The 22,636-nt window shown below is 52.1% G+C and overlaps 13 protein-coding genes across 13 annotated transcripts; 6 read left to right on the top strand and 7 right to left on the bottom strand.

Annotated features, from left to right (window-relative positions):
- Positions 1–563: 563 nt before the first annotated feature.
- M436DRAFT_61083 (uncharacterized protein) lies at positions 564–1,450 on the top strand (the record flags this gene model as incomplete). Its single annotated transcript, XM_013574794.1, has 2 exons — positions 564–1,166; positions 1,247–1,450. 2 exons carry the CDS (start codon positions 564–566, stop codon positions 1,448–1,450), a joined length of 807 nt encoding a protein of 268 aa, XP_013430248.1.
- A 680-nt stretch (positions 1,451–2,130) lies between these two features.
- On the top strand, positions 2,131–3,339 carry M436DRAFT_40699 (18S rRNA biogenesis protein; the record flags this gene model as incomplete). The annotated part of the gene is made up of 1 exon (XM_013574774.1): positions 2,131–3,339. The coding sequence occupies one exon, from the start codon at positions 2,131–2,133 to the stop codon at positions 3,337–3,339; it is 1,209 nt and encodes a 402-aa protein (XP_013430228.1).
- Positions 3,340–3,534: 195 nt separating this feature from the next.
- Positions 3,535–4,580, bottom strand: M436DRAFT_61081 (ribonuclease P protein subunit p30; the record flags this gene model as incomplete). Its single annotated transcript, XM_013574793.1, has 3 exons — positions 3,535–4,335; positions 4,385–4,443; positions 4,496–4,580. 3 exons carry the CDS (start codon positions 4,578–4,580, stop codon positions 3,535–3,537), a joined length of 945 nt encoding a protein of 314 aa, XP_013430247.1.
- Positions 4,581–4,910: 330 nt separating this feature from the next.
- On the top strand, positions 4,911–7,139 carry M436DRAFT_61080 (U5 snRNP-like RNA helicase subunit; the record flags this gene model as incomplete). The annotated part of the gene is made up of 1 exon (XM_013574792.1): positions 4,911–7,139. The coding sequence occupies one exon, from the start codon at positions 4,911–4,913 to the stop codon at positions 7,137–7,139; it is 2,229 nt and encodes a 742-aa protein (XP_013430246.1).
- A 297-nt stretch (positions 7,140–7,436) lies between these two features.
- M436DRAFT_70194 (uncharacterized protein) lies at positions 7,437–8,867 on the bottom strand (the record flags this gene model as incomplete). Its single annotated transcript, XM_013574907.1, has 2 exons — positions 7,437–7,976; positions 8,304–8,867. 2 exons carry the CDS (start codon positions 8,865–8,867, stop codon positions 7,437–7,439), a joined length of 1,104 nt encoding a protein of 367 aa, XP_013430361.1.
- A 546-nt stretch (positions 8,868–9,413) lies between these two features.
- Positions 9,414–10,238, top strand: M436DRAFT_10299 (DUF947-domain-containing protein; the record flags this gene model as incomplete). Its single annotated transcript, XM_013574464.1, has 1 exon — positions 9,414–10,238. A coding segment is annotated over one exon (825 nt), but the record flags the coding sequence as incomplete, so codon positions are not given.
- Positions 10,239–10,462: 224 nt separating this feature from the next.
- On the bottom strand, positions 10,463–11,397 carry M436DRAFT_39373 (uncharacterized protein; the record flags this gene model as incomplete). Its single annotated transcript, XM_013574540.1, has 3 exons — positions 10,463–10,987; positions 11,040–11,298; positions 11,366–11,397. 3 exons carry the CDS (start codon positions 11,395–11,397, stop codon positions 10,463–10,465), a joined length of 816 nt encoding a protein of 271 aa, XP_013429994.1.
- Positions 11,398–12,389: 992 nt separating this feature from the next.
- On the bottom strand, positions 12,390–13,189 carry M436DRAFT_39527 (PRP38-domain-containing protein; the record flags this gene model as incomplete). The annotated part of the gene is made up of 2 exons (XM_013574564.1): positions 12,390–12,479; positions 12,542–13,189. 2 exons carry the CDS (start codon positions 13,187–13,189, stop codon positions 12,390–12,392), a joined length of 738 nt encoding a protein of 245 aa, XP_013430018.1.
- Positions 13,190–13,601: 412 nt separating this feature from the next.
- Positions 13,602–14,795, bottom strand: M436DRAFT_61075 (uncharacterized protein; the record flags this gene model as incomplete). The annotated part of the gene is made up of 1 exon (XM_013574791.1): positions 13,602–14,795. One exon carries the CDS (start codon positions 14,793–14,795, stop codon positions 13,602–13,604), a length of 1,194 nt encoding a protein of 397 aa, XP_013430245.1.
- A 254-nt stretch (positions 14,796–15,049) lies between these two features.
- M436DRAFT_39916 (aspartate kinase) lies at positions 15,050–16,680 on the top strand (the record flags this gene model as incomplete). Its single annotated transcript, XM_013574641.1, has 2 exons — positions 15,050–15,192; positions 15,252–16,680. The coding sequence occupies 2 exons, from the start codon at positions 15,050–15,052 to the stop codon at positions 16,678–16,680; spliced, it is 1,572 nt and encodes a 523-aa protein (XP_013430095.1).
- Positions 16,681–17,105: 425 nt separating this feature from the next.
- On the top strand, positions 17,106–18,140 carry M436DRAFT_39835 (uncharacterized protein; the record flags this gene model as incomplete). Its single annotated transcript, XM_013574623.1, has 1 exon — positions 17,106–18,140. The coding sequence occupies one exon, from the start codon at positions 17,106–17,108 to the stop codon at positions 18,138–18,140; it is 1,035 nt and encodes a 344-aa protein (XP_013430077.1).
- A 382-nt stretch (positions 18,141–18,522) lies between these two features.
- Positions 18,523–19,596, bottom strand: M436DRAFT_39589 (uncharacterized protein; the record flags this gene model as incomplete). Its single annotated transcript, XM_013574575.1, has 1 exon — positions 18,523–19,596. One exon carries the CDS (start codon positions 19,594–19,596, stop codon positions 18,523–18,525), a length of 1,074 nt encoding a protein of 357 aa, XP_013430029.1.
- Positions 19,597–20,317: 721 nt separating this feature from the next.
- M436DRAFT_39898 (protein serine/threonine phosphatase 2C) lies at positions 20,318–21,469 on the bottom strand (the record flags this gene model as incomplete). The annotated part of the gene is made up of 2 exons (XM_013574636.1): positions 20,318–20,891; positions 20,940–21,469. 2 exons carry the CDS (start codon positions 21,467–21,469, stop codon positions 20,318–20,320), a joined length of 1,104 nt encoding a protein of 367 aa, XP_013430090.1.
- Between the last annotated feature and the right edge of the window lie 1,167 nt (positions 21,470–22,636).

Raw genomic sequence — 22,636 nt, 5'->3', positions numbered from 1 at the left:
GTAGGTGCCTGTTCAGATCCGGCCAGGATGGAGATCTCAATGATGCCTTCGTGTAAAATATACCTAGCCTCTGCATTGGCGAAGAAGAGTGTAAGGGCACCCTCTCATACACGTAGCCAGTCCTGTGGGTCTTCGATTTTATCAGAGGAAGGCATTGTCTTGTCCGATGCACCGCAGAGTATACTCTGATTTATATCGTACTTGCGTTTCCAGAATTGTTTTGGTAACCATGAACTCGAGTGTACTTGCCTTTTGCGCAAATCAGCGAATTATCCAGCTAAAAGTCATCAGTCACATGGCGATGTAAGTGGTACTTGCCTGAGTTGCGCTTTCCTCATTCCCACTTGACTGCATAGGCCTTCTCACAGAGTGTCCTTTGCTCTTCGATCATACCATCGACAGTCCACCCGATTATTGATTGTTTCTATCTTAGCACGCGAAGCTCATATTTGCTCGCATTGCTTACCATTATCAACGCCGTTCGGATCGCCGTAACATCTCATTACACCATCACTCCACCGGAACTGTCTGACCTCAACAAGACTTGATTTTGTTGCGACAACATGGACCCGAGCCCTCGTGCAACCAAGCAAGCCCGCTTGACAGGTTCTGCACTTGGTCCAGCCGATACTCTGGTACGAGCACCTAACGCACTCTTCTATGTCAACAAATCGGAAGACAACAGATGGGGACACAATCCTCATCAGTCTACGCGAAGGGCTTGTGTGCAGGAGTGTTGCAGCGAGATCACATCGCGCTGGGACTCTTCCGATCTAACCAGACGCCGCCTTCCGCCCAGAGTTTTGTCGATGATGAAAACTATCCGGCACGTTTTGGACAGTATCTGGCTCGAGAAGGCTTTTAACGAACCGAGTATGTCTACGAAGCCCTACATGATGCTATATGTGCCTCCGATCATCCTAGCAATGTCTCTTGACTGGGATTTGTCATGCGCTTACCCTTTCTTGAAACGCCTCTGTCACGAACTGGAGAACGGCGTCGTTTGTGGCAAGGGATCCGGGAAGAACGATGATATTGACATGGTTCTGTCTCTGGCAAGCAGCATTTGGACAAAAGGCAACGTTATTGAGCCTGTCCCCATCTGTCCCGTCGTGGTCCACAACAGGACTCACAAAGACACGACAAGCCGCCTCAAGAAGTGGCTTGTGAGTCACTTCGCCTGTCTGAGCAAAACAAATTTGCGTATCAAGACTACGAATGGCCAGTGCCTTACTTTGTACTCGAGGGTCCCATATGGACAGTCGGAATTGCAATCAAAGGTGAGAGCGACGTTGAACTTCACGAGGAGTCCGCCCACTCCATCAAGTGGAACGAGGGTACCCGGGCAGTTACGCTTATCCTCGCACACATCATCGGGTTAACAGCAGATCGTTATCGTGAATGGCACCTTGAAAAAGGAGCAAATCAACAGACGCTCGAGGAAGGATGATCACTATTGTCTGTGGGCAGGACGAAGCTCAGAGTCATATGTCTCCGAAGACGGAAAGAAGGAGCAGACAGCAAGGTCAAACAAGAGAGCAGACTTAGAAAGAGACAAATAGGAAATGATTATCAGTCGCTGGCGGTGGCTTTTGGACTGGGGAGATGGAGATAAGATTGGCACTCTTTATGGTCAGTAGCACCAGTATCATTCACCTTTTGCATCAAAGTCGAAGACGAGTATCGATTCTGTAACCAAATCCGACATGGCTTTGGCGCAATATAATGTGCGATCAGGCCTATGCAATGGTTGAGCAATGCTATCGCTTCGAGATCGAGACCAATGAGGACATCTTCCTCAGCAAACACTTCCCACTCAATCCTTCGTGATACTTGACGCTCGTGGTACTGCTCTAGTTCATAGTGAACTGTCGAACACGATTCCTCGCGTCGAGGAAGGACACGGGAAGCGACAAGTATCGAAGGGAGCGACGTTCGAGAAAGTTGAACATCCCCACAGCCGAGAAGGTACATTGTGGGGAAGGTTGTCTCGCCGGATTTAAGCTCATCAAAACGCCGAGGTCAGAACAAAAAATCTCAGAGAGGCCTGGGCCCAAGAATTTCTTGCTATCAGGATCAAACAATCACAACACTCACGAGAGCGGCTCTCTCTTAAATCTGCTCAGCACAATGGCGACCACGCAACCAACTACACCGCTCAAATTCAATGGCGCCGGCCATCTCACCACCCGTCTGGTCCTCGCAACCCTCACTGGCCGCCCCGTCCGCATCTCACAAATCCGCGCCTCGTCCCATACAAACCCTGGTCTTGCCCCTCACGAAGTTTCATTCCTTCGACTCTTGGATGCTGTAACGAACGGCTCGGCGATCGAATTCTCCATGACCGGTACGACGCTGGTGTATAAGCCCGGACTCATCGTGGGCAGTGCGGCCGGCTACGGCGCAAGTGGCGGTGTGATCAAGCACGAGTTGCCCAGAGATTGCGCTAGAGGCGTCAGTTGGTTCCTCATACCCCTGTGTATGCTGGCTGCTTTCTCCAAAGCCCAAGTCAATGTCATTTTCACTGGTCCTGGTGTCATCACGAGCGCAACGGACAAAGGCGATGTCAGTGTGGACACAGTGCGAACGGCTATCCTGCCGCTTTACAAGAACTTTGGAATTCAGAACAACATCGAGTTGAGGGTTTTGAAGCGCTCGAATCCCGGTCCTGGTGGAAGAGGAGGTGGTGGAGAGGTGCAGTTGGTGTTTGGACATCAAGTCAGACTGCCGAAAACGATACACATAATGAATGCCGGCAGAGTCAAGAGGATACGCGGTGTAGCGTATGCAACTGGAGTTGCAGGCGCCAACAACGCAAGAATGATCGATACGGCGCGTGGCGTGCTTAATCAGTTTGTGGCCGACACCTACATCTTCTCAGACGTCTCGTCCGCACCTCTGGTTCCCGCGCCGGAAAAGAATAACGCTGCTGCGAAGAAGAAGATTGGTGTGGGTTTCGGACTCAGTCTGGTCGCAGAGTCAAACACAGGAACTCTGTACTCTGCAGACGTGGCCAGCTCGGCAGCAGGCGGTGAAGCACCAGAAGATATCGGCAAAGCATGCGCATACCAATTGCTAGAAAGCATTTCACAAGGCGGCTGCGCGTCCATCGTAGCAGCACCCACTATGCTCACACTCATGGCCATGGGCAGCGAAGACGTGGGCAGACTGGTGCTGGGCAGGGATGTGGTGGGCACAGACGAGGTTGTGCAGTTGGCACGAGATCTCAGAGAGTTTGGAATGAGCGGTTGGGGATTGAGAGATGGCAGCAACCCAGGAGATGTGGTTGTGTCGATCGTGGGAAGAGGTGTGGGCAACGTGGGAAGGAAAATTGCATAGCGGTCTGGAAATTTTGACCTGGATTTTATATACGATAATGATACCCCTATACACTTGCATCCAACAGCTCAAATACCTGAGGCCGAGCCTCGCGAAAAGTTATACCAGACGTTTGGATGGAGAGAATCACAGTCGTGTCTGATTAGAGGTTTTGAGATTCTGGAATGCTCATGTTCGTTTGAGGTGATTCTGTGTCTACAGGGCCGGAGAAGCAGTTTGACCCAGACCCTCCATTTTGGCCTTGTTTGCCCTTCTCTTTTGCTCTCGTTTTGAGATTGGCTTTTCGGAAGCATCTGTCGTTGTGTCTTCGACCTCGTCGGCCTTTCTCTTCTTGACGCCGTTGTCCTTGAGAGCTGCGACCTTGGTCTTGTCTTTCTGCCCTTGGTTCTCATACTGTTCCTTGACTGCCGGCTTGTCGCCTCCATATACAACGTCTACGACGCCTCTGAAGCTGGTTCTCTTCAACTTGGCACTAACGACAACACTCCTAGCCTCTTTGCTGACAGCCTCATAGCCGCGATCCTGAGCCAGTCCCCAGATAGCAGCTAGGTTGACAAGATCCCAGGGCGCACGACAGCCAACAGCCTTGGTGGCCTCGCTACTGATGATGATACCACGACCACCTCTTGTGGCACGAATCAAGCCCGTGGCATTGCTGATGAGATTGCGTTTGGCAGCAGGCTCAGCCAATAAAGGCTGACTGTATGCGATCTCGAAACGGACGCCGCGTTTGACTGCCTCCGAGACGGTCTTGAATTTGAAGTGGTAGCCCAGGCGTTGGGTCATGTCCAGGGAGATCAAGTCGCAGTCGGCGGTACCGCAGGCATGTTGGAAGGTCTTTTCGTCGACGGGGCGCAAAGCGAGGATGTCGTAGCTGTTTGCGAGGGCGCCCAGGCGATTGTTTGTGGCAGACTCGGACAAGATCAAGGTGCAGCGACGAAGGATAGTCAAGGAAGGCGGGGTCTTGAATGGTAGAGGATCGGGGATGGCGCAGGACTGGATTGTGTTAGTGTGCGTGTCGCATGGTCGGATGGACGAGACTCACGAGGTCTGATGGCAGCCTGCCAGAGATGGTGTGGTTCAAGGCAATGACATTGTATCCTACTGGTCAAGATTAGCATATGACAGGCCCGGGGGAAGAGTTGTGCGGCCTCACATTCACTCAGGAAGGCCAGAGTCTTGGACAAGTCAGCGTCGGAGGTCGACGACGGGTTGTAGTCGACGTTCAGGTCGTAGAACATGGCTGGGCATGGTTTGTTCAGTCCATGATGACGGCGTGGGTGATGATTTACAGGTCAAAGTTGCGCCGCAAGATTTCCAGCTTTTGCGGGCAGCCGCGCCTCGATCACATGCGAATCGTTGGCTGCCTGCCTGTTCTTCTGCTTTGGACCAGCCCTTCCTTCTTCGCCCACCCTCACGCAGTCACCATGGACCCTCCGCCAGCTCCTCCGTCAGATGTACCGCCACCGCCTCCTCCCACAGAACATGTTGCCGCCCCGCCGCCGCCGCCGGTCGCAGATGTGCCCCCTCCACCAGCTCCGAACGACAATGACCAAGAACTCGGTCCATCCATGGTGCCCTCGAAGAAGCTCAAGAAAGGATGGCCTACTGCAAAACCAAAAAGTCAGCCTCTGGACATCGAGGAGATTCTAGCGAGGAAGAAGGCCGCCGATGCAGCTGCCATGAAGCCAAAGTTCTTGTCGCGTGCCGAGCGTGAGAGGATAGCTAAGGAGAAGCTCGACAGGGAGGCTGCAGATGCAAGGAAGAGGGCAGAGGTTGAGCGCGATTCTTTCAACAAGCCGCAGCCTGGTCGTGGCCATGCTCAAATCAACACGGGCAATAATCGCACCATGGACGGTCGCCCAGCCATTCCCACTGGTCCCAGGAGTCAGAGAGGCGGCCAACCTCCTTCAGGTCCCTCTGGATGGAGGAACAAGGATCAGCACAACAGAGGCTACGACATGGCTCCTCCGCCGCCTCCCAAACAGACTGCCATTATCAACGGCAACCAAACCGTGAAGAAGCCCACCGTAGAAGAGGCCGCCCAAGCCTCGATTCGCCAAAGATATATGGGAGCAGACCAAAATCAATCAACCTTCTCGGCAAAAAAGAAGCGCAAGCGAACCACCGAGAAAAAGTTCAACTTCGAATGGAACGCAGAAGAAGACACAACTGCCGACACCGATCCGCTATACAAGGATAGAGCTGCTCCTGCTACCAGGCTCGGGGGATATGCAGATGGAGACGAGACGGCTGCCGAAAAGTACGCAAAACTGCTGCCGACACTTGACCCCGAAACCGGAAAACAACGAGCACAACAGATTCTGGACATGAAGGAACGGACAAAGGCTCACGAGAGCCGCAACGCCATCGACAAGCACTGGAGCGAAAAAGAGCTTACTCAGATGCGCGAACGAGACTGGCGCATCTTCAAGGAAGATTTCAACATTGGCACAAAGGGTGGATCTATCCCAAATCCTATGCGTTACTGGCAGGAGTCTGGGTTGCCCAACCGACTATTGCAGGTTATTGACCAGGTTGGCTACACGGATCCTTCGCCAATTCAACGAGCAGCTATCCCTGTGGCTCTGCAAGCACGAGATCTCATCGGTGTTGCCGTGACTGGTTCTGGTAAAACTGCCGCGTTCCTCCTACCTCTCCTTGTTTACATTTCCGAACTGCCTGCTCTCAATGAACTCACCAAAAACGACGGTCCTTACGCCATTATCCTCGCACCAACCCGTGAATTGGCACAACAGATCGAGATTGAGGCAAAGAAATTCGCAACACCTCTAGGCTTTACTTGTGTGTCCATCGTTGGTGGTCACTCTATCGAAGAACAGGCATATAACCTCCGCAATGGAGCCGAAATCATCATTGCTACACCCGGTCGTCTGGTTGACTGTATCGAACGTCGCGTTCTCGTTCTCTCCCAATGTTGTTATATCATCATGGATGAAGCCGATCGCATGATCGATCTCGGCTTCGAAGAACCTGTCAACAAGATTCTCGATGCCCTACCTGTAGGCAACGAGAAACCAGACACGGACGAAGCAGAAAATAGTCAAGCTATGCAGATGCACGTCAGCGGAAGAGGTCGTTACCGCCAGACTATGATGTACACAGCCACCATGCCTGCGGCTGTTGAACGCATCGCGCGCAAATACCTCCGTCGCCCTGCCATTGTGACCATCGGAAACGTCGGCGAAGCAGTAGACACAGTCGAACAACGTGTCGAGTTCGTCTCTGGCGAAGACAAGCGTAAGAACCGACTCCGCGAAATCTTGTCCAGCAGAGAATTCGCACCCCCGATCATTGTCTTTGTCAACATCAAGCGCAACTGCGACGCCGTGGCCAAAGACATCCAACGGATGGGATACTCAGCCGTCACGCTACACGGTTCCAAAACACAAGAGCAGAGAGAAGCAGCGTTGCTCTCTGTCCGCGAAGGCAAAACAGAAGTGCTCGTCGCCACCGACTTGGCTGGTCGTGGTATCGATGTCCCCGACGTATCTCTGGTCGTAAACTTCAACATGGCTACCAACATCGAATCCTACACCCATCGTGTTGGTCGTACCGGTCGTGCTGGAAAGTCTGGTGTGGCTATCACGTTCCTTGGACCAGAGGATAATGATGTATTGTATGATCTGAAGCAGATGCTGGGTAAGAGTTCAATCTCGAGGGTTCCAGAGGAGCTGAGAAAGCATGAAGCGGCGCAGCAGAAGAGCCAGAGGGGCGGAAACAGAAAGCCTGTGGAGGAGAGCACTGGATTCGGCGGAAAAGGCGGCGGATGGGCTTAGGAACGTCAGACTCGATGATACGGTGCAAAAATCTTGATGCTGTTGCGGGCGGCACTGTTGAAGAGACTCGAAGAAATGTCACAAAATTTGACGATGCATTTCATACAATGCTGCTGAACCGTTAGCTCAGAACTCTGCTCGGAGACTACCTCCCGTCACCGGGCTTGTAATGCAGACACTCGTTACACTGAAGCTGAAACGGATCAGCCTAGGATGATGATTTGTGCCAGGAACTTTGTTTGCGATAAGATGTGATGATTGATTTTGCTTGGACAAGCATAGATCAAGTTCATTGATCTAGATTCGTGTTTGTTTGATGCTGGAGCTAGACAAGACAGGCAACACCGCTACCTCCCACCCCATGAAACTCCTCAAACTCCCTGGTAGCTTGGAGTTCTCCCGCTGTAGAATCTGATATAGTGACTTCTCCATGGTTGACGACAGGGTCAGCGTCTCTATCAGAAGATTGGCTGCTCGGAGCGTCTCGACGTTTTGACCACCCTGTCTTGCTCTGAACAAGACTTTCATTGCTTGCTTTGGATCTGGACAATCCAGTGACGAATAGGCCAGGTTTGTCGAGAACACCCAGATCTCATATGGAAGGGTCGAAAAGACGAATTTTCGCACACCTTGGGTTTCTATCGCTTGATTGAGATAGCAAGAGAACCAATATGCTGCGTCGTAGGATCGTGTGGTGCTGTTCTTCTTGGATGAAAGGGCAAGGTATGGCTTCTGCAGCCGTACACCCTCAGTCTGAGCATCACGATGGCCTAGGACTGCATCACAACTCTTGCAATGAGCTTGAAGGATGTTGTCGTCGTTCTCAACTGATCGGTACTGATGGAATCTGTTAGTTCAAGCAATACAAGCATGCAACGGTGGCGAGGATGTGCCATTCTGATGTATCTTGTCATAGCCAACTACTCTAAGCTACGACGATGATTCACAGGGACGATTCGTTAACGATACAGTAAGCGACCCATCTAGCTGAGCCGAGGGTCTGCTCATTGACCGAGCATCGGGTTTCATCTTGGGTTTTTGTATCGAAGCGGTATCTGATTGAGGCGACGGTGGTCACAGAGCACTCCTTCTTGAAACCCGTGAGAGGAAGGGGCAGGGGGGCGAGAGAAGAGAAATGAGTAGCAAGTGAAATGCATGGCTTACCTCGACAGTACAATCGTGTTCTGAGAGGAGGAAACTCATGACATCGACTAGACCAACACCAACCTGAGCTATAAGCTTACTGCCAGCAGCATAACCTTTCTGTGCTGGGGCATCGTCGGAATTGGTCTCGGGTTCCTCTGGTTTGTGGCAATGCCACAGGTCCATCATCTCAGCCCAAGCTTCGGACGGGAGATCTTTCCAGACACGGATCCTCTCGCTCGATACGAGAGTACCGCAGTTTTTGCAGTTCACTGCCGTCCCTGAGTCAAGATGAGTTGCAGACCAGAGACTGACAGATTCTTCTTGATCAAAGATAGGTTCTGCGGATATACGATTTACACATTGCAGCTCGCCTGTGTTGGGAAGCTGTAGATGTTGGGTTCCTTGACCGGGGACCTTGGCTGGTAGGAATATGCGATGGCTGTGATGATCGTGTTCGAGAACAAGTTTTGTGCGGTCGTTCGATAGCCATAACGTAGTGGTGTCGTTCCTGGGAGTTCCCAGTACTGTGGTGATAGCCAGAGTTTTGATGTTGGACAGATACTCGGCATAGATTTTGGCCATGGTTTTGTCGGTGTTGTATTTTGGAATGGCAGACGAGAGGGACTCGTGATTGACGTTGGCTGCGCGCGCGAGACGGGCTGAATAATCTGGAGTCAATTATGCGGCATGCCAGAATCAAAAGCTGCTTGTTTCGCTTTTCCACAAGTCCAAACACAAGTTCGTTCATGAAACTCCATGTCTACAGCTCTCAGTGAGCATTTTGTTCAACCGATGTATTCATGTTCTCAGGACACGTCTGCAGCAATGGAAGTTGTGTGGGCAAGACATGAGGCCGCCGATAAGAAACCAAAAGCTTGGCATCATTCGTTATCGCGATTCGCAGCTGGCGCTCAGGAACTCGTCGACCAGAAAATCTCCGTTCCACCAAACATTTTAGATTTCTCAAACGCAATGCCTCTACCGCTTGGAAAAAGCGTCAAGGCGCGCGCCGACGTTTCAGACAACGAGAACGACTACGAAGAGTTTTCCGGAGACGACTCGTCAGCATCTATCATTGAGACTGGAGGCGATGAGGTCGACATTTTATCTTCTTCCGACGAAGACGCTGAAGAAGACGTCAAGGACAAACTGAGCAGCATCTCTTTCGGTACATTGTCGAGAGCACAGGAGTCCATCTCGAAAAAGCGCAAAAGACCCGCAGGAGACGACACTGAGAAAGAAGACAAACTGGAAGCTCTCCGCGCTCGCCTGCGAGAGCTGAGGGGATCAACAGGAGCCGAGCCCGCCCCCAAGAAGAACAAGAAGGACAAGAAGGAAGCAGAGAAATCCACCACCAAACCCGCAGCAAACAAGTCACGGTCAACAAAGGACGCCAGCGACGACAGTGATAGCGATTCGGACGAGGATGGCGCTCCGCATGCCCGTAGCTCCAAACACGCCCCCATGGCACAAGCATCCAACAGACAGGTCACCCGAAAGCGCCAGGTCATTGATGTACCTAAGATTCAAGTTCGCGACCCTCGCTTCGGTCCACTAGGTGGCCCCGTGGACGATACTGCCCTTGCAAAAAAGTACTCCTTCATCAACGACTACCAGGACTCGGAGATGGCCGAACTCAAGGCTGCCATCAAGAAGAGCAAGAACGAAGATGACAAGGCCGTCCTCAAGCGCAAGCTGCTCAGCATGGAAAGCAAGAAGAAGGCGCGTGAGAACAAGGAAAGAGAACAGGAAGTGATACGCGAGCACCGCAAGAAGGAGAAGGAAGCCATTGCACAGGGCAAGAACCCCTTCTACCTGAAGAAGTCGGACCAAAAGCAACAGGCCTTGGTCAACAAGTTCGACAGCATGAAGTCCAAGGACAGAGAGAGACTCATCGAGAGACGCAGAAAGAAGGTCTCGCAAAAGGAGAAGAAGAACATGCCCGCTCCCAGACGCATGTAAAGCACACCTTTCTCTTCCAATGCTTCAACCTCCGCTTCCTGTCATTACGGACATGCTTGACGAGTTGCGCCATCCCTCTGATACCCCATGCGCAATCAAGTCTTCGAGTAAAGGTGAAAAATATCTTGAAATTGAATTACCTGCTTATCCAGAAAAATTAACTGCTACAACGAAGATTATAAAAGAATTCGTCTCATCGGGTATCTTGTGACCCATTACTCTTGGGGCTCCTCGGTCTCCTGCTCGCCATCCTCGTTGTCCTCACCCTCCTCTTGCTCGCCATCCTCAGCACCCTCTTCGGTCTCTTCTTCATTGTTCTCGTCGTCGTTCTCCTCGCCGTCTTGCTCGCTGCTCTGGTCCTCGTCGTCTTGCTGGCCATCCTTCTTTTGGGCTTTAGCCTGCTCAGACTCTTCAAGAATGGGCTTGACCGAGTCCTGTCTGGGGTCGGGGATGCTCTCCTTCTCAAGATTCCACTTCTGCATGGCGATGATGATGTCGACAGCAAGCTGGCCATTCTTTCTGAGAGCCTTGTCCCACTGAGGAGGCATGCCCGATTCGCTGGTGACGAGGTTTCTGGCGACACTGCTGATGAGCAGCTGGCGCATGGGAGACTCGAGGTCGGTGTTGGCGTAGATGTATTGCACGCGGCGGAGGGCGGGGTATGTGTCGGACTCCTTGTACCAGTTGCGGACGCTCTTGAGAACTTCCAGGGTGAGATCGCGAATTTCCCACTTCTCGGCCTGCAATTGTCGTTAGCTTGTATTCAAGATTTGCATCATCGAAACAACGAACCATCAAGTACAGATCCAGGAGGATGGTCAGGTCCTTCTCCTCCTTGGGTGTGGGAGTGTGTCCACTGTAGAGCCAGCCTACGAAAAGACGGAAAGGCTCATCCTCCTCATCGGGAAGGCCAAACTGGCGGTTCTTGTTCTCCTTGCTGTAGAAGATGTTGCGGAAGAACTTGCTGCGGTAGCACAAGAGTTTCTCGTGGAGAATCCATTTGGTGTTTTCCTGACCGACATAGATGTCGACCATGTCATGAGACAAAAGCCTATTTGACTACCGTTAGCGTTTCGGCTTCTCATACAGGCTGAAGTTTTTGGTCGCGTGAAACATACTCATTGAGAGGCTTATCTTGGTGTTCTGCCATTCTAAGAAATTGTTCGATCCCCCTCTACAAGTAGGAAGGTATTAAGTATAAATGTCGAAAATGGGTATCGCAAGACTTGGAATGTAAGAACGAGGAACTGGGTTATTTATCAACGAAGGAAGAAATCGTGGCTTGATCAAGGAATTGAGAATGATGAGGCGCAGGCACGGCAGGGCAGCTCTCCCTTCAGCTTATTAGCAAAAAAAGAATGGCTGGAGATCGATCGCGTCAAAGAGCAGGGATGGTATGGTGGAAGCAATCGTGCGTCACTCTGCAGTTTCGAACGTCACTCTTGGTCAAAACTTGGACAGCGGGGCTGGCTTTGGCTCCCGTTGCTGCAGCTGTTTCACACGTGTAAAACTTCCTCTCCTGATGATCATCAAAACGTCTATCGTGACTAGTCCTGTAGCCGAGTACTCTGGTCTTTTTGTAAACTCTAAAGTCTGGAGAATGGTTTGCAAATTAACAATAGCGGCACACGCTAGAGACGGAATCCGAGAGGGACAAAGGCATTCGATGTTTCTGACGGAGTTCTTACTAGAGAAGTGGTTCATTGCTTCTTGGATGCTTGGAGCTGATTTCTTTCCTGTGCCTCGACTTTGTTGTAAGCTTGGAGACAGATGTATTGAGTGCAATCTCGTGGTGTTTTGTTGCCAGCCCGGCGGGCAAGCTTGTAGATTGCTGTATTGGACGTCGTGGTGCGGCACTCGTATCTTGCTGACTGTCTCGGTTGTAGCTGAGGAGCCGGGTGTCCAGAGGCTCTGTGGTTGGACATTGGACATACATGGAGCGATGAAGGCCGTGTGTGTACACCACCGTGGTTGGATTGTCGCGGCATGTTTCGAAAACTCAAGACCACAGCAAGCTGTCTCTCTGAGTTCCATCGAACATGTTTTCAACCCCTCGAGCGCGATCTTGACCTCGATTGCGGACTCCTCCTCCTGTCTGGCAGCTCACGGCTGTGACTTGTGCTTCTGCCATCACGATCGCGGCTATAGCTTCTCCTTCTCTCGAAGCTGCGACTCCTGCTTCGTTTGTCGTATTGATCGTAACTTCTGCTCCTGCTCCTTCTCCTCTCGTAACTACGACTCCTACTTCTGCTGTCATAACTTCTGCTCCTTGATCTCGAGTCTCCGTTCCTGACTTCCTCAACCCCGCCGTCACTTGTGTTTTTCATATCTTCATCTTCTGCATCCAATTCATCAATCTCATCTCCCAAGGGACTGACGCGTGGCTCGAGCACGTCGAGATCTTCTAGTTGTGTACGAGTTGGCATCTTCCAGAGTGAGGTGGCGCAAACGCGGTCTTTCGTAAGCAAGTCATCGATGAATTGATCCACATGGCTCAAAGCATACGCATCCCTCGTCCTCCTCTTCAGTTTTCTGTAATCGCTCAAATACATTTCCAACGTCTCGTAGATATCCTTAGGCTCCCAGGCTAGACGAATATAGAACGCGGCCAAGGCTCTCAAATATTTCCAGTCATCTTGCTGCAGGTAGTGCAAGATGATTTCTTTTTCTGGCGTGAGCTGGAGGAGTTTGAAAGCCAGGCAGAGGAAGGGAGTAGGTTTTTGGCCGATGCCGTAGGTACCGCCGATAAAGGAGAGATCGATGGCGCGGTCGCAGAGGGTGGCGGCATTGAGACCGAAACATTGTTCTTTCCAGTAGTACGAGTCGATAATGCGATCGCGAACGGCTTTTTCGAAGAGGAGGAGTGGGTTCTGGCCGCGAATCAGGGTGCCCGTGTAGCCGCGGTCATCGAGCATGCGAGTAGCATCTGCCTGATGCGCCATGGTGGATGTTGGGAGAAGTGTATCGCGAGATAGGTGAGTTGGCGCAAAAGGTGAACGAAGATGTGAACAGAGACGAGTGACGAAGTCATGCCAAGCTTGCACATGTGTGAGTTGCTGTGGAGATATTTGATTATCAACAATGATGCTATATGCTATGCGATGAATATGGTCTATCGTCGTTGCTCTCGTTATATATGTAGCAAGAAGCTACCTCGGCAGTATGGGGAGGCTGCTGGTCGCGGCTAGGTAGCCCACCTCTAGCCTGACCAGCTATAATCTTCGTCTTGCGTCTCTTATGCAGTCAAAACCTCGGTGTATCCAACAACCAGAAGGGGGGAGCGGACATGGCATAGCTAGCCCGCAGGGTATATAATAAGTTCTTCGTAAGGTCGTCGACTATTTTCGCAAAAGATTAGTCGTAGCGGGCCCTCTTCTCGTCGCGACCACCACGATCATCGTCTCTCCTTCGCCGCTCACCCACAGCAGCAGCGTTCGCACCGGTGGCTCCTTCCCTATTCTGATACCTATCGCCTCCATAACCAGGCCCACCACCTCTTCTATCGTCCTCTGCGCCCCAACGTCCAGTGTCTTCTGCCTTGAGATCTTTGTATTTCGTCCTTCCTTTCCTGCCCAATTTTGTCATGTCGCGAATCTGCATGTACTGAGGCAGAATCTCACGGTTACCAGAGTCGTCTTGGAATTTGGCGCCCATGATGTCGCGCTTGGAGATTTCGGCCAGTTGTTCGTCGTCCTGGAAGAAGGCGCCCTTGTGATGGTATTTCTGCATGAAGCCCGCCTGGCCTCTTCCTTCTTTTTCCTCCTTTTGGGCGGCAATGTGAGCTGCGTCTTCGGCTTCTCGTTGTTCGGCCGTCAGGTTTCGTCGTCTTTCAATCTCTTCTCTTTCCTTCTCGGCAGCTTCGATGGCTTCGCGGTCTCGCTTCACACGGCGTAGTTCACGCAACTTCCAGGCTGCGAGCTCGGCTTCTGGGTCCAGATTGTCGGTGTCGTCAACGTCTTCAATGGCGTCAGGATCTTCGTCGTCCCAAGCTCTGCGGCCAGCAGCTCGAGCGGCGGCGTCCTTGTCGATTTGTGCTTGGAGGAGAGCGTCGGCTTTTTCTTTGCGCTTGCGTTCCTCTTCGGCGGCTATGGCTTCTTCGTTTTGGACTGGTGCGGCGGGAGTTTTGCGCTGTGATTTCGGAATGAAGCTTGGAGCGACGAACTTGCGAGTTGGTGCTTCGTCCTCTGATTCATCGTCTTGGTCGTCTTGGTCGGATGCGGATTCATCGTCGCTGGCGGAACCTTCGCTTTCGGAAGCTGTCTCGAAGCCTTCTAGACCTTGTTTTTCGAGCTCGGCGTTCTGTTGGCGCAAGAGCTGGGCCTCTTGTCTCCGTCGCTCGAGGTCGGCTTTGGTGATGTTCGAGTTGAATTTGGGAAAGGAAGTTGCTTTTGGCGGGGCGGTAGTTGTCTTGGTCTGTTGTTGCGACTCGTTTTCAGATTCCGAGGCGGAGTCTTCCTCTTCTGATGATGATTCTTGCTGGCCGACAGCTTTTCCCGGGCGGTAGCGCAGAGGCGCCAGGGGGTTCGCGGTCATGCGCTTCGGCGGCATCGTGTGAGTTGTGGGTCGTGATGGGATGGAAACGAAAGTGATGCGAGTGTATTATTATCTGGCGTAAACTAATCAAGACGCGGACGTCAGAGCCGTCTTTCATCGAGGAGTGGGGCAGATGCGAAATCGGGGGGGCCATGGCATTCAACGCCGCGTGAGTCAATTCGAGTCCTCGCTGTAGAACAATAGCAAAAACACATAGTCACTTCAACAACACACACACACGACCACTTTCCCCCTCAATCACCCTCACAATGGCCTACACCAACGGATTCGAACAGTCAATACCTCACCAGCAGGAAAAGAACCTGCCCGGCGGCGGCAATTGGGTCGTGCAAAAGTTTGGCGGCACCAGCGTCGGCAAGTTTGCCGTCGACATTGCCAAAGACATTGTCATGTACGTCTACGTCGACTCTTGCTCTGCCTGGCCCTCCTGTGTACTGACCCTATCTCCAGTGCTAGCCTGAAGGACCACCGCACCGCCATCGTGTGCTCTGCCCGCAGCACCTACACCAAGAGCGAGGGCACCACCAACCGTCTGCTCCGCGCTGCCCGCGAGGCCGAACGCATTGGCTCGCGCAAGTACGTCGACATTGTCGATGTCATCCGCGTCGACCATATTGCCGTCGCAAAGGACACCATCTCGTCGGCCGACATTCTCGACTCCTACTCGGATGCTGTCAATGCCGAGTGCGACTCCCTGATCAAGATTCTCGAGTCTGCCCAGCACTTGACCGAGGTCAGCAAGCGTACTGAGGACAAGATTGTCGCAAAGGGCGAGAAGCTGTCGTGTCTGTACATGACGGCCGTCCTGCAGGACCGTGGCTGCAACGCCAAATACGTCGATCTGAGCAATGTCATCGACTTCCCCGTCGGCGAACGCATCGATGACTCCTTCTACCGCAACCTGGCCCAGTCTCTCGCTGCCGCTGTCCACGCCTGCGGTGATGCCGTTCCTGTCATTACTGGCTACTTTGGCGACGTCCCTGGCGGTCTCCTCACCCAGATTGGACGTGGTTACACCGACCTTTGCGCCGCTCTGGTTGCTGTCGGCATTGGCGCCTCCGAGTTGCAGATCTGGAAGGAGGTCGATGGTATCTTCACCGCAGACCCTCGCAAGGTGCCCACTGCTCGCCTGCTGCCCTCCGTCACCCCTTCCGAGGCTGCCGAGTTGACCTTCTATGGATCTGAAGTCATTCACCCCTTCACCATGGATCAGGTCATCAAGGCTAGCATCCCAATCCGCATCAAGAACGTCAAGAACCCCCGCAACCAGGGCACCGTCATCTGGCCCGATCAAGCCGATGACCTCGGCGAGAAGAAGCCTTCTCTCTTCCGCAACCGCAGCCTGGTCAGTCTCAGCACCCACGATGGGCCCAAGCGTCCCACCGCTGTCACAATTAAGCGCGGTATTACCGTGCTCAACGTGCACTCCAAGAAGCGTACGCGCGCCCACGGCTTCCTCATGTCCATCTTCTCTGTCCTCGACAAGTGGCATCTGTCCGTCGACCTCATCTCGTCGTCCGAAGTCCATGTATCCATGGCTCTCCACTCCGAGGTCGCCCTCCTGTCTGGTGCCGGGCCCGACTCTGAAGAGATTCAGATCGAGTCTGCTGCCCTCAAGGGAGCGGTCGACGACCTCAGCGTGTGGGGTGATATTGACCTTGTCCCTGGCTTGGCCGTCATTAGTCTTGTCGGTCGCCAGCTGCGTAGCATGGTTGGCATCAGCGGTCGCTTCTTCAGTGTGCTTGGGGAGAATGGCATCAACATCGAGATGATCTCTCAGGGTGCCAGCGAGATCAACATCTCTTGCGTTATCGAAGAGGCCGAGGCTAACAGAGCGCTCAACGTGGTCCACACCAATCTTTTTACTTTCCTCGATTGATTTAGCGTTTAGCATACATAGCATTGTTGTTGTTGGCATTCATAGACAGCAGGCGGATGAAGCCAAGGGACGGCAAAAGCATTTCACGACAGCCATCTGATCAGATGGCCTTTTCTGTGTACATACATGGTTAGATAGATGAAACTCTAAACAATGAAGTCATTTCTCTCCATTGACTAAGGCTACAAGCGAGGTAGATGTCGTGGTTGTACTACACCAACTCTAGAGATCAGTCAGAGTAGAGGAGCGGCAGAAGCCGGGGGAGCAGTTGCAACCACGCGACTCGCGACGCCACTGCTCTGACTGCGACCAAGATTGATAATTCACTCTCGACTTTTACATAGATCAACCAACTTCTTCCAACACCCTTCACTCTTTCAGAAACCTGGTCGCATACATAACCACTATCAAATCGCACATCCATCATGCCCAAGGCAGAAGTCGGCAGCACAAAATGGCTCTCCAACAACATGAAGTCCAAGGGCCTGCAGCGCCTGCGCTGGTACTGTCAAGTCTGCCAGCGCCAAATGCGCGATGAGAACGGCTTCAAGCAACACACTCTTTCCGAAGGACACGTGCGCGCAATGCTGCTGGTCGGCGAGGACCCCAAGAAATACATTGCCCAATACTCGGAGACTTTCAAGAAGGACTTTTTGACGCTCCTCAGGACCTCGCATGGAGAAAAAAAGGTCTATGCCAACCACTTTTACCAGGAATACATTCACGACAAAGAACACATCCACATGAACTCGACCAAATGGCCTAGTTTGACCGAGTTTGTCAAGTACCTTGGAAGAGAAGGTATCTGCAGAGTTGAAGAGGGAGACAGAGGTTTGGAGATTGCCTGGGTCGACGACAGTCCCGAAGCATTGAGACGCAGAGAAATGGTTCGCAAAAAGGAAGCTATGGAAAAGGGCGACGAAGAGCGTGAGACACGCATGCTCGATGCTCAAATTAAGCGTGCACAGGAAAAGAAGCGACAGCAAGAGGAGGAAGATCGTCTCAACCACAAAGATCAGGACGAAGAGGTCAAACCTAAGAAGGCTCAAGAAGGTCCTTTGTCGTTCAGTCTGGGTCTGGCATCCAAGCCGGCAGCATCGGACTCAACAGAAGCGGTTACTGACAAGAAGCCATCGCCCACTGCAGATCCAGCCGAAGTCAAAGCCGAGCCTATTCTGGAGTTAAAGACTGGAGACGAGAAGCCTGCCGAGGCGCCTGTCGCACCCCCACCTGCACCCAAACTTTCTCTCGACCTTGGTTCCAAACCCAAGCGAGTCAACGTATTTGCGGCTGCGTCCAAGTCCAAGTCCAACCCCCTCAAGGAGAAGAAGCCAGCTCAGGTGGTCGAAGAACCCAAGAAGATGAGTGCCGCAGAGCGCATCATGAGGGAGGAGATGGACAGAAAACGCATGCGGGACGAGCGTCAATCTGGCGGTGGTAAGCGACCTCGCCTCGGTTGAAAATGCGCGGCGAGGGTAATACATCCTGCATTACATGTTCTACGATTTTAGCGAGGCGCACCTGGGGACAGCCGTTTGGCATGACTTATGACTGCATATTAGGTAGGCAATGGGAAGAAACGAACAGATCAGATGTGCATTGATCGCGTCTCAGAAAAGAATCAGAGTCTCTCTCATGAGTGATTTACGATTGTTTTGAGTACTATGTTTACAAACAAGGTAGGAGTGAGCATAACCTCGCACGCATATCTTTGGATCTCTGTAAGGTGTGGTATCATTTGTTTGTAGGACCTAGACAGAAAATGTATGTCCGTGATCTTAATGTGCCTCCATGATATAAGACATGTTATTTGATGCTCGCAGAGGTGCATTATTGGAATGCTCAACCCTCGACATTCCAACTCAATAGCCTGTTGTCTTTCGTCTTGAGTATGACCAAGCCTTTCCCGTCCTCAAATCCGTGAACCAGAAATGCGAACCAAGACTCCTTCAATTGTACCAGAGCGTCTCCAAAGATGGAGCTGAGATAAGAGGAAGGCATGAATCCAGTAAATGTTGTTTTCGTTAGATTCTGTATCGTTGTGCCTGTGCTTGGTTGATCTGTTGCACCTGTGGTAGAGATTGGTGAAATGACAGGCACCTCGTAGCGACTGATGATTTCATCGACCAGATCTCCTTGCTGTATCCTCGGAGACCCGATGGCCGCGAACGAGATCCACTCTAGCAGGTCAGCCAGATCATCTTGCTCGAATGCAGCTTTAGAGATTTGCGCTGGGAAGTTGGGCACCAGAATATGTCCCAAGTCTTCTGCTTTTGTCTCGACAGTCTTGATCTGGGCTTCCTTCCCTAGCGTCGCATCATTTTCCACTACTCCTGTTGCAGAAACATCATAGAACAACCATGAGATCTCTCCTGTGAACACCGTCTCGGCAGCCCGTAGGATACGCTCGAATCCTTTCTTCCCAGCAAGCATCGAAGGCAATCGCAGATTAAGCTCGATGCGAAACTTGGAGTTGCCGTGTTTTCTGGCGTGAGGGTCTGGGATAGCCGTACCTGTAAGACCAGCGCGTTCGTAGAGTGCCCGGTCACAAATTATAGTAAGCACACCATCCACCAATGTAAAGCTCGCTTCAGAGGATGTGGTCTCCACTTTCAGCGGTGATGATAAGAGTAATACATTGCCGGTCTTGATGTGTTGGTTGAAAAAGTCCGCTGTCAGAAGACCCAGAAGCGGCAAGCGTAATCGTGCAAATTTTGATGGATGTGATGCGATATTGAGGGAAGAAGACATCGGTGAAACCAGCGTTATGGTGTGGTAGTATGGTGCTCTATGCAGAAGTTTGAAAGGTGCCCTCTTCGTCGGTAGTTCCGAGGAGTCGTTATAGGTAGCCAGATTCGTGGTGCTGAAGTAGCATTTTGGCGCAGGCAAACTTGGCGACTTGCCAATGTCCAGCATTGTGAATTGGTTCTCGAGGAGCGGCAGTGGTTTACAGAGAGAACTTTTCTGACTTTTTGTTGTGTTTTTGTCGAATTATATTTTCTTATATCTTCAAAGCCCGCGCGATATTGGAACACTGGCTCTGATTTGTGTAGTGGTCGATCTACAACAAGATTTTCTTTGCAACTTGGTGGTCTTACGAGTTCCGGCTTGGGTTCTCTTCGATTCCAATGTGATATCTCTGCAGGATTGGATGATGTGCTCGCGAAATGCGTTACTCGGACTGCTCAATCTGACGAGTGGAAGAGAGTCGCAAAGGCTTGGCATTTTTTATCGTTGTGCATACCACCCGGACCATCTCTCTACGATCGCAATATCAGTCGCAGTATCCCATTGTGTTGTCTTCGTAGCTGTGTACTGTAATCTGCTTGATTTTCCAAGCAAGGTTGCTGTTTCTTCAATGCTGATTTCGCTGTGCTTTATTCCTGACCATTTAAAAAGTCACACGATGGTGTGACCCAACACGCGGTATTGAATCGCACGCTATTTGTCTCCCACCTCTCTGTTTCACAACGACAACCATGTTCCAGTACAATATGCAAAACTCCCATCGCGGGATGAAGTTATATACGGGAATGTAAAGATGAACTACCAAGTCCCAGGACCACCGCCGATGCAATGTCAAAAAAGACCGTCAACTCCAGATCCATGCAAACATTAAAAGTGAAGCAAAAAAACACTAAAGCTTTGCTTTAGGGGAGCCATCTTGGATAGCAAGAGCGACAACAACGGCGATATCGTCCGGCTTTCCGCCATGATACTCCTCGTTGGGGAAGTACTTGTGGACCTCCTTTGCAAAGGGACCATCTCTGCGAGTATCAATGCCAGCGATCTTGGCATTGCGCATGATGGAATACGCTATCTCGGAAGGCAGCTTGGAAAGGGCTTCAATCTCTTTGGGATCCTGCAGCTTGTCGGCCTTCACGAAGGCTCCTCTGGACGCGGCGGCCCAGTATCCACGCTTTTCCATGATGGGCTGGACGATGTTGAGAATATCCATGCCCGACAGGTTGTCCAAAACACCGTCAGTCGCCAAGATGACGAGCTCACCATTCTGCAGTGAGTGAGATGTAACGTCTGCTTGAGCAGGGGTCTCGGAGATCTGACCGGTGTTGCCAAAGATGCGATTTTGTGCTTGCATGCGTGGGGTTAGCTTGCTAAGTTGATAAGGTGTGTTGAAGGCGTGTGTTTGGGCCGGAGACATGAAAGAGACCTTGCCAGGGGCGAGGATGAGAAAGCCCGAATCTCCTAGGCTGCAATGGTCAGTATGTGGTATAGGGTGCGCGGTCAAAGCGACTCACTTGGCGACTTCCAGAGCGCCAGACGGGTCAATGGCACCAATGCAGGCAGTACAGCCACCAGCCTGGATGCTCCTGTCACTCATGACGTTCTCGTAGCCGTACTGCAACAGGTTACGAGGCTTCAGGTCTCGCTCGGCGTCTGGGCGATGCGTCTTCATGGCCATGTACCTGCATAGGCCGTGTGAGAATCGTCCAGGGTCAATGCCCGAGTCCCTCCAGCCGCCTACACCATCGGCAAGACCAAAAACAACGTGTCTGTCACTACGAGCGATCCTGGCCATGAAAAAGGCATCTTCCCCAGAGAACTTGTCGACGGATGTGAAGTAGGGCTCGTCGCGGTCCAGCAGAGACTGAGGGAATATGTTGTTGTCGCTCGGAGGGGCTACGGGGCTGCCCTTGCCGCTGGAAGAGGCGCCCAGTCGGTACGTGAAGGGCGCATGTGTGGACTGACTCCTGATGGGTGGGGCTTGGGCGAAGGGTCGGCCTAGCGAAGGCAGTCGGGGGCGGAGGAGGGTTCGGCGGAGAGACATTGAGACGGGTTTCAGTCGTGGTGCATCTATAGCATATTGGATTCGGAGAGACAGGCGAAGCAGCAGCAGCAGAACAAAAGACACAACGGGCAGCAACATCGAGTCTGCCTCGTCTCTGTCGACGTGCCCAAAACTTTCCCTCGGCTCCACGTCATCCCGCAACTGACTCGACCATCTATCATCTTTTCAGTACGACTACGACACCAACAGCACGAGCGTATTCCAAGCAGGTTACCTCCTGCCGCTCCTCAAACATGTCAAACCAATGATCGCATCTGACTGTTGATATTCGTCTTTGCTTCTGTGTAACTGTTGATTGGCTTTGTTCGGATTTTTATCTAACTTTACATGACTTTGTGGCTTCTGGCATTGAAATCATACAAGAGGCTTTTGGGATCAAATGATAAGAGCAAATGCAGCGCATGCCAAAAATTGGTCGGCACACTTCATGTTGGTATTCGCAGAATTATGCCACGCGCATTCGCTTGCTTTCCTCTCCCACAGAAGGGACATTACTATATGCGCACCAAGTCTGTGCCCTCGAGCTGGCGACTTCCGCTGCCATGCAGTTGCTGGCGCAGTCCTCGTCGTCCAGAATAATGGGCAAGGCCTTGGTTCCCTGCTGCCGGCTGAGCAGCGACGATGTTCTCGTCTGCAGGGCGTCTCGTCGTTCTTCATCCTCTGAGCCAGAGATTTGCTCCTGGCTGCGTTTGACCGCTCGGCTGGCCCGAGGCTGAGCGTCATCCGCGGTCAATTGTGATGACAAAATCGAAAAAGAAGTATTTGATCTCATTGCTGGCATCTTGGCAATGCGGTCCTGAGTAAATGAATTGTACGAGCCCACGGATGTCACTGACGATGCAGGTGACAGACGTGATGCCTCGGACAAGATCGAGGCTGGACTTGGCACAGAAGAGATCTGGCTACTAAACGATGAGCGACGGCTGAACTTGCCAACCACGTTACACATCTCCGGCCTGACGATGCTCACTGCAGGAGCCCGGGCTGGCGAAGGCGTAGAACGAGGTGTGGGTAGGTAGTTGACGCCCAGGACAGGAGTTGGGGGTCTGACTTCTGGCTGTGGCTCGAGGTATGATGGTAGGGTGGCATATGTTGCGGCTGGCGACTCTGATCGTTGGCGATTGATCGTCGCTGATGCGGCAGGAG

The sequence above is a fragment of the Aureobasidium namibiae genome (genome assembly GCF_000721765.1).
Source record: "Aureobasidium namibiae CBS 147.97 unplaced genomic scaffold scaffold_3, whole genome shotgun sequence".
Lineage (NCBI taxonomy): Eukaryota > Fungi > Ascomycota > Dothideomycetes > Dothideales > Saccotheciaceae > Aureobasidium > Aureobasidium namibiae.
Note: the sequence above shows the minus strand (reverse complement) of the source record. Positions and strands in the feature narration are given on the sequence as shown.